The 9,797-nt window shown below is 37.1% G+C and overlaps 1 protein-coding gene across 1 annotated transcript in view; it reads left to right on the top strand.

Moving 5' to 3' along the window:
• LOC106940039 (low-density lipoprotein receptor-related protein 1B-like) overlaps positions 1-8,964 on the top strand; it is a gene marked incomplete at its 3' end in the record, with an annotated part of 42,056 nt that extends 33,092 nt beyond the window's left edge. The window contains exons 8-13 of the mRNA XM_015022658.1: positions 2,082-2,301; positions 2,847-3,036; positions 5,318-5,440; positions 5,779-5,922; positions 7,766-7,891; positions 8,816-8,964. Coding sequence (XP_014878144.1) covers positions 2,082-2,301; positions 2,847-3,036; positions 5,318-5,440; positions 5,779-5,922; positions 7,766-7,891; positions 8,816-8,964 — 952 coding nt within the window. The remainder of the gene's footprint in view (positions 1-2,081; positions 2,302-2,846; positions 3,037-5,317; positions 5,441-5,778; positions 5,923-7,765; positions 7,892-8,815) is intronic.
• Positions 8,965-9,797: the final 833 nt, after the last annotated feature.

Below are 9,797 nucleotides of genomic sequence, written 5' to 3'. Positions count from 1 at the left end.
ACATATAATGCTATCAGTTATTTGCTCTTCAGCTAATCTAGATGACCACAGACATTTTGGACACGTTAATAGTTCTGTGACAATAGCAAGAGTACTTATAGATGCAATAAATGCCATATATAGTTTTTACAGCTACAGATGTTATTCAGATGCTTCTTAAATGGTTCCCAACAATCCATTAATAATGTTATTTCATTTCAGGCTATGTTTTGTGAATTTTTCTTTTCCCATTGGTAAACATTCATTCACCTCACCATTTTCCACCTTAGTAGTTTTTATTTTTATTTTACATTCACAATTAGTGGATGTGTTAATATATGATTTTACTAAGAAAGAAGGGGTGCACATAAGAACAAACAGCAACAATAATAAATACAAACTGGGTGTACCTGTTCCAAAAAGACATGCAACATAGGAAAAGGGCCATATCATAAGCAACAAACTGGCTTAATACACTATGCCTTGATATTTCACAAAATACTTTTATTTCTTTACATTTAGAACCGCTTGAAACGCTTTTTTGTAACACCAAATTGCATGTCAAAATAAGAAACTCACGCAGAGGCACTGTGGTGGTGCAGAGAGTAAGATGCATGAACCACTGGCGGAGGCCTCAGTCCTCTATGTGACCTTCACAGGGTCCCGGTCCGCTGGCCTTTGACACGTCTTCCACCTCTCACAACCCTCTTTCCCGTCAATCTACTGTGAAATAAAGGGCATTAGAGCCACAGAATTCTAAAAAACCCTCAAAGAAAATAAGGCACAGCAGTGTTAGTCAGCACTAGCAACCCAGTTTAGTAGCTGTAGACATCTATGACTCAGCTCCTCCTTCACCAATTTTGAAAAAAATCACTGTGGGATGTTTTAAGTCAAGAATGTCTGTTCCTTCTGCATATTATGTTCTTTGCCTTCTTGTGATGAAAATAAAAATATATATACATTTGTGTTACACGAAAAATGTGAAGTTCACTGTGTCATTAAAGTCAAAGGTATCATTTTTTTTAGCTGATGAAGACACAACCTGGAATCAGAAAACAGTATGCAACAATAGAATATTTGTGCAAACCAATTTGAACCATTTTTAGCAATAACTTGAGACGTGTGTCTGGTGTATCAATGAAAAATAAATTTTTCTTCTTCATAGCGCCCTGAGATGTTGACTAGAGTCCCTGCAGCTTTAAATGAAAAATATTAAATTAAAGGATGACATTCAGCATTTTGGCTGAATTTAGATCAGTGAAGGAAGTATTAATATTCTCTTTTTGTGCTTTATATAAATGGTGAGCATCTGATGCAGTGTCTATCTATATTCAGCTGTGTAGACGTGTGTGCATGAATTTGTGTGTCTGTGGAAGTACTATGGTATCAATAATTCATGAGGTCACAAAGACGACTCAGAGACACGGTATTCATTCACCTTCCTATCCCAATCTGTTTTATCTTTCCTGAGCCAACCCTCTGCCATTGGTGAGAAGCACGGGGCACACGGCTCAGTCAGCAACACTCAAGCAGAGCAAATCCCCTGGGCATTGTTACTACAGAAAAGACCGTGTCAAATTGTTGACCCAATCATGTTAAAGGTACCTCTGGCTCATTCAGAGGTGTAGTCCCGACATTATTTTTGTGGTTGGGAATTTAAAACAACTAACTCTACCTTGATGTTTTGATACACCTATCAGATGCACTTATAGAGACAGCGAGCATGCCTGGGAGAGATTTGTTTACAAGAAAATGGAGAGGTAAATTGTTGCTTGATGAATAACGGCGATAACTTATTTTCCATGCAGGTAAAAAAAAGAAAAAGTTATTACTTTGCAAGGAAATACAGCCAAGCATTATTAAAAAAAAGCCAAGTTTACATCAGTTTCACACAATACATTTAAAAGTACAGTTTGTCTTCCCCTAAGCTGCTTATAGAGAGTCAAAAACAATCTAACATTGAATATAAAATATATTATAATATTCAGGGTAAAATACCCAGATGCTCCAGGCATGTACTTTCTTAATTTAAGACGATGATTCATTTGTACATTGATGCAGTGACAGCTTGTGCTGTTCTTGTCCACTACTCTGCATGACAGCTGGATGTACTGGACAGACTGGGAAGAGGATGAGGTCAACGACAGCATAGGACGGATAGAAAAAGCCTGGATGGATGGATCCAATCGCCGTATTTTCGTCACCTCCAACATGCTGTGGCCTAATGGTCTGACTCTAGACCACAGTAGCAGCACGATGTTCTGGTGTGATGCCTACTATGATCATATTGAGAAGATTTACCTGAATGGAACTGGAAGAATGGTATGTATATACTGATGATTTGGACCTTCGCGTCTTAATTTCATTTTGCTGTCTGAATCAGTCAACTACACGATGGTAAATTAAAGTTTTAATCTTTCAAAAACGTTCAGCCTTATAAAATGTTATGACAAAAAAACGTAGTTTCTAATTTAAAACGTTTTAATGGTGGTGATTTGATTCTTCAAAGCAGTGAGATCATTGAACAAATCTCCGCCTCTCTAAAACCACAGCCAACAAAATATCCCTTCATCCCTAACTGCCCCTGCAGTTAAACCGGCATATTAATGATAATAAATTATTTGTAAATGATCTTTAATCAATGCCAAGATTCTATCTAACATTATTACAAGCAGGCTGCTCTGCCGGATGCATTTGTGCAAAGAAATTAAATAACATTCATCATTCTCCCCACCCCGAATTATATCTAAACCCATATTCAAATAGTTAGAGTCTGCTTTGAGATGATTGATTTTGCTGTTGCTGATGGTGCCTCTCTGTGGCTCCGCTAATCTTCTGATTATAGTGCACGGTGTTTCTTGTTGCAGGTGGTGTACAGAGGAAAAGAGCTGAACCATCCCTTCGGCATCTCTCATTATCGCAATTTCATCTTTTGGACGGAGTACATGAATGCGTCTGTATTCCAGCTGGACTTATCCACGGGCGATGTCACTCTTCTACGGAGCGAGAGACCACCTCTATTTGGCCTGCGCGTCTATGACGCACAGAGCCAGCAAGGTTGGCAGCTTTCCCTTCACTTAGTAGCCGTTCAATGCTGCTGAATGTGAATTGCTTCCTTTACACTATGGATTCCTGTTGTCTTAATGTGTATGGGGGATTTATTACAAGATGTATTATATCTACAAGATGTATTATATATACTCCAGAGTAACAAAAAATGCTGTTGCTCTGTTATTTCATTGCAGTGACTGGCGCTGGAGTAGATTATCAACATGTAGAGAGCTTCATGTCATAATCTTACTCCCATTCTGTCTGTTAGAAAATTGTGCCAACCAAGTAACCATTAATGCACATTTTTATTGTACAGGAATAATATTGATATATATTTTTTATTGCTTGAGATCACATGGAATAAGTGTTTGCATAATCGCAAGACTTCAGTAATTCCTGATAAGTCGAAGATGTAACCCCCCCCATAGGACTTTTATTCTATATTGATTATTGAATTAGCAGGTGAGACACACAGGTTTTTGTTGAAAGGAGATTTAGGGGAGTTGTTTTGAAATCTTCCAATTTCTGAGATTTGTTTTAATAAACAGAAGTCTGAAATTGTATAAGATTGAACAAACATATTGCATATTCCCCAAAAATACTTATATTTTCATTTGAGTGGTAAAATCGATTCTATATACCATACTTTGCGAGATGTAAAAATCTATGTTTGACTTTTCATTTTTCAAAGCTTTTTTTGGACAGAATTAAGCCCACAACTTGACTCCAACCTGAGTACTTTAATATTTTTCATTAAAGTCACAATCCTCATACTATGGAGGAGAGATCTATCTGTCTTTTATCTGAAAATAAAAATGTATTTTTGGCAAATCAACTGTCAAACAAGTAAGCTCACAAAATAAAACTTATTCTGTACATGTTATAAAGAGCAATTTTATACAATAAAATGTTCAAGCTACAGAAATTACACCCCCAACCACATACTACCTAGCTGGTTAACAGTACATCAGTAAATAATACAATGATTGTCCATTTCTTCTTCTGGCATTTTCACTGGGCCCAACAGAAAGATAGGGTTTAAAACTTTTTTAGCTGAAAAAAAAAAAAAAAAGTTACACTTGGAGAAAAATAAGTTGTTGGTCAACAACGGACAGATGGAAACTGCTGACTAAATAAATCTGGAGAGATGGCAATAGATTTATGTATTATTGATACATAGTGGAGCTAAATCCTCATGGAATATTACCTGTCGTAAATTTCAAATATGATTCAGACGTTAGCAACCTAAATAAAAAACAAAAACAAAAACTAAATAAATAAGTAAAACAGTGACTTATTCCAGCACTACTCCATTTTACCGAACCTGCCACAGGGGTGACTTTGTTGCTTATTTTTAAGGTACAGTTTGCTTTCGGCATCAAAGCATGTGGTGGCAGGTGCATTTCAATCCTAGCTCTGACATAGCAGCAGTATTTGATGCTCAGGGAATGGCAGCATCAAATACTGCTGTTATGTCAGTATTTGATGCTTTTCCTTCTCTCTTTTATTGAGAGAAGATCGATTCATGTTGTTATGATGCTGAAAAGAACAGATAGGAGACAAAATGGATAATGTTGTCAGTATAATGTCCTCTGTGGACTTCTCCTTTTGCTTTATAACAGCCATGTAAAAGCAGAATGTGATACATTTAGAAGAATATTATTTTAGCAGACAGTCAAAGGGGTTTTGCGCCTTTGCTGCATCCTCAAAACATTGATTCCTGTAGAAGAGCATCAGAGATGCTTATTGTGAGTAGAGCAGTGCCCTGTCAAGCGCACGATGCGAACCAGTTGTGGTTTTTGTGTGCACAGACTAGCTCACATGATCCAGAAAACATCTAGACGTTTTTCTGTGGCCACTGGATAGATTAATTGGATGTCCAATGTTGTGGCTTCTACTGATTGGCTCCCACAAGACCAAAAGCTTTATCTCATTGGTTCAGGCTCTGCTTTTGGGAAAAGTGGTAAATTGAAGTGACAAAGGTGTCACATGGCTTAACTTTATAGGGGTCTTTTTTGCTATTGAGGAGTGACAGTTTTGTCCAGGAAGACAAATTATCCCCACTGAAAAAAATGATAAAAATGTCAAATATATTTCTCTTGCTGTGTTCCCAATATTTCATGTGATGTATGGCTTACACCTGGCATGTCTAAGTAAGGCAGGAAATGGGTTTTGCATCAGAAATGGGATTAATTTTGCAGGACTTAAAGTGGTGAAAGGTACTAATATTCACAAGGCTTGGAAATTGTAAAATTAACTGACAGTGTTTGCGGTCTGTTTCTCCCAGGTGAGAACGCATGCAGCGTGAATTATGGAGGATGTAGTACCCTTTGCCTTGCCATCCCAGGAGGCAGAGTGTGTGCCTGTGCTGACAACCAAGCTTTGGAGAAGAACAATGTCACCTGTTCAGGTAGGAGTACACAATGAATCAGATGAAATACAAAGTCCAGGATCGTCATCTCCTGCTGTCATCCTGCCATCATGCTAAGGGAGAAAGACGGAACAGGTCCTTGTTTTTATGCAAATTAGGCAATAAACAAGTACATACAGGTGAAAAATTATCCCACCAGACCTCCAGCTACCCAAAACAAATCCCACTTGCTTTATGTTCTGTGGGGTTGTGACACATTATTAACTGAGTTTGCCTGCTATTATGGCTATGCCAATAATTTCTCCTGAGTCCATACCTCTTACCAAGTCCCATGTTGATTTTAATTTCTCCTCTGTACTGTTTTTTTTTTCCCCCAGATTCCTCCACTGATGTCTTAGAGCCAACTCGATGTAAAAGCGACGAATTCCAGTGTCACAATCAGCGCTGTATACGGGCCTCGTGGAAGTGCGATGGCGACGACGACTGTCTGGATGGAAGCGATGAGGAGAGCCACAGCTGCTGTGAGGATCGTGATTAGTCACTTCAAAAAATAAAAATACCCCATGCAGAAACTGTATGGGTCAATACTTTAAAAAGCACAACAACAAAAAAACACTACGATTTTTACAGTTAGTTCTCTCTTGCTGTCAACATCCATGTTGCTAATTGACACTAAACAGGGATGTTAAATGTGCTGCTGTCTACCTTCTTGGAGAATCACTCTTTAACAGATTACTTGGAGGAGCAGAGTTTTTGGTTCATTTGGATCATTCATTTATTTATTTATTTTTATGGAAGGCAGAAGCAGTACATTTTTACACCATAATCATATGCCAGCATGATTAGAAATTAAAGAAGAATCACCAGTTAGCTGCACTGCTAGAATATCATTTGGGATAATCTGACTCGGTTTATCTAAATGGATGTTGAGTCTTCATAAAACAGTGTCGCCACAAACTAAACAACACAAGATGTCAGTGTTGATATTCCCACATACTTTAGGGTTATTCTTTGGATTATAAAAGTTCAATATCGTCTTACAAATTGATAGAAATGGAATCAAACCCTTTCCTCAGAACAAATTTGTCAGAACACTACTATCAGTTTGGGAACCTCTTACATTATCCAACTGTGAAATCTAGATCTACCCTAACTCCACACAGCCATCCCTGTTTAAGGAATTGTGCTATTACTCATTGTGTTAAGTATGCACATAAATTTTCTTACTTACTTAGTGCAATCTATAAGTGATGAGAATTAATGAATTCATAAACTCGGTGTGCAGCTTGACTTAATTACAAGGCTGACAAGAAAATAGGGTATGTGGTGATAGTGTTTTCACTGAAGAATATTAAAATGAACTGAATGTGACTTTAATGCGAATACTTCATTCACAGTATCCCCCATAAGTCTTGAATTTCAGTGTCAAACATGTGTGGCTTTCAATACAAAAAGCAAGACTTTTCAAAGTATCTGTTACTGAGACATTCATGGAGTGTTTTAGGACACACTGTAATAGTCTCATGGCATAAACATAATGTAGAGACGTCATACATACCAGATGGGCATCACTGCCTCAAAATTTGTGCAAGAGCAACTCGGCTGTGACTCAGTGATATGATATATATATATATATATATATATATATATATATATATATATATATATATATATATATATATATATATATATATATATATATATTTTTTTTTTTTTTTTGCCACATTTCTGCCCAAAATGATTCATAACACTGTCAGATTTAGGTAGAAGTTATGTTCATTCAACAAGAAGTTTGTGTTTCAGTGAGATAATCAAAAGATAAAAAAGATGTAGAAAAAAGTGTCACTGTTTTAATTTAACTGTTAAAAAAGTCATAAAAAATTAATAATCACTTAATAGCTAATTGGAAACATTTTCCTGCCATTACAGTGAAGGCTTCAAGTAAGGATTTATTCAGCTAATTATTATATAACCTGTTGGAGAGCAGTTACAGACTGTGTGTAGAAATTTGAATGTTGAAAATAAAATAATGGAGCAGTTTACTATAATCTCTGTCGCCTTTCTGTTATGTGCTAACGTCTTGTCTAATTGTTAAAAATAGCTGGTCACGTGAAAATTCCTCTGTTGAAAATAATTTGTTTCGTCTTCTGGCTTCCTTTTAAAAAACTGACTAAGCAACATAGCTTTGAGTCTTTCTTCAGTAAAAACCACCGCACTAAAGATTCAGAAAAACATCATTTTTGAGTCATTTGAGCGCATTGCTTAATTTTATTGTTTGTTTGTTTGTTTTTTATTTACTTCGTTAACTATTAGTGGGTTTCTGTAAAGTCACTGTCATTTTTGTGTCTATTTGAACTATTTCAGACAACCACACCTGTCCTGATGATCAGTTCAAATGCAACGACAACCGGTGCATTCCCAAAAGATGGCTTTGTGATGGAACCAGTGACTGCGGTAACGGTGAAGATGAAGCCAACACCACTTGCTCTGGTATGTTCTTCATCATTCTTTATGTTTGTAGTTTTGGCAGCTGTTTGATAGTTTGACGCTCCTCTTTACATGCAGGACAGTTTATTTCCACAATTATGTTCCTACATTCACTGTTGGAAATATAATTACTCTTTAAAGGAGTTTCCCTTTATGTTTTGATAAAAGGCTCCCATCATGTGGTTAATGCTCTGTTTCTCAGAAGACTGATGTGCTGTTTAATTGATTTTAGCTCATCGAGCTTATAGACTGCTAGCATTAAAGATCAAACAGCTTTCTCGTCTGTACAAAGAGGTGGAAAGCTTTTTTCTCTCTCATCTTTTGATAAGATGTTCTCACCTCAGGTGTGCTTTATTTATCCATGTCTTAAACCGAGGTGTCAGGTGTTGTCAAGGCAGCCATCACTGTTATAATTTGAGGCTCTTAAGAAGCTTTGGTGCAGTACTATCACTCTCAGTGTGTGCGAGCGCTATATGGTATCAAAGAGTCGCGGTACCTTTGAGAGGAAACTTTCTGTCAGGAACGCTCATGGTAGATTGTCTCTATGTCTTTAACAGTGCCTCTCTGCAGCTTTTTATCCATAGAAGATCAGCCAATAAGCATTAGTCAGTGGATGATGAATGTTCCTGCACTGGCAGATTGACATGCATATCCCACTACAGCAGGACATTGCTTGAGTGCTGTCATGTACATGACCACCAGGATGTGACTGAAGGCCTATCAAGCAACAGCACATTTTACACACGCTGTCAGACATGCCACATTTTGCTGTGAGACAGAGTGATAAAGAGTTTGCGCTGGCCAGACATTGACATTTTGGTGATCTAGTGGACATTAGATGCAGTTGTGTTATCCAACATTGACTTGTGCGCCTATAATGCTGTGATTGAATTAGGAGACCACTTTCTCACTTTCTTGTTTTCGCAGCCCGGCCCTGTCAAGCCGACCAGTTCTCCTGCCAGAATGGACGCTGTATACCTCGAGGCTGGAGCTGTGATCGGGAGAATGACTGTGGGGATATGTCAGATGAAATATCGTGCAGTAAGTCTCCTGAATATTTACCACATGCTATTATAGTCTTACTGACTGGACATAAACAAAGCTATTTGGGGCTTATAGTAGAGGCTCACATTTTATGTTTCAGATGGTTAAAAGACTATAAAAAAAAAGTATTTACATCATGATTTTCACTGCTTTGTCCAATTTAAATGTTCCAGATCATCAAGCTAAATTTAATACCAAACAAACATGACCTGAGTACTGCAATTTTGAAATCTTGATTTGATTTCTTAAGGGGAAAAAAGCTACCTGAATCAACTCAGGTCCATGTGAAAAAGTAATTGCCTCTAAATGTAACAATTTGTTATTTAATGCTTGGCAGTAACAACCTTCAAGCATTTGCAAAACAGCCATTGACATGAAAATGTAATGTAGAGGATTTTCAGCCCACTCTTGTTTGCAGAATCGTTTTAATTCAGCCACTTCCTACAAATGTCATACCTATTGTCATTTAGAGTGACCTAGTCAAAGTCTGGATCTGAATCTAATGATGATATTGTGCTATGAGCTCAAATAAGCAGATTATGCATGAAACATTTACTAGGCAGCCATTCTGCCAAGAAAAGTGGGCCAAATGTCCTTCAAAACTTGTCAATGATAACAAATGCAATTACTTTTTCACATACTGAGGGAACAATTATGTTTGCACATAAGGTCAGGGATGGTTTTATAACATTTTCATATAAAAATCTGTAAGGAGGAAGCTACTTTTTCACAGCACTACATTTATCTTTATATTGTGTCTAAAACAAAAGTTGAAAAAGTGTAAGGGCTTTAGGTTTCACTGCTGATTGAATAGCCGTGTCATCAGCTGGTAAAATGTCAAAACTAGTTTTCCATTTTGCTCTTG

Source organism: Poecilia latipinna, unplaced genomic scaffold (assembly GCF_001443285.1).
Source record: "Poecilia latipinna isolate Pla-1442-1.1 unplaced genomic scaffold, P_latipinna-1.0 Scaffold3071, whole genome shotgun sequence".
NCBI lineage: Eukaryota > Metazoa > Chordata > Actinopteri > Cyprinodontiformes > Poeciliidae > Poecilia > Poecilia latipinna.
Note: the sequence above shows the minus strand (reverse complement) of the source record. Positions and strands in the feature narration are given on the sequence as shown.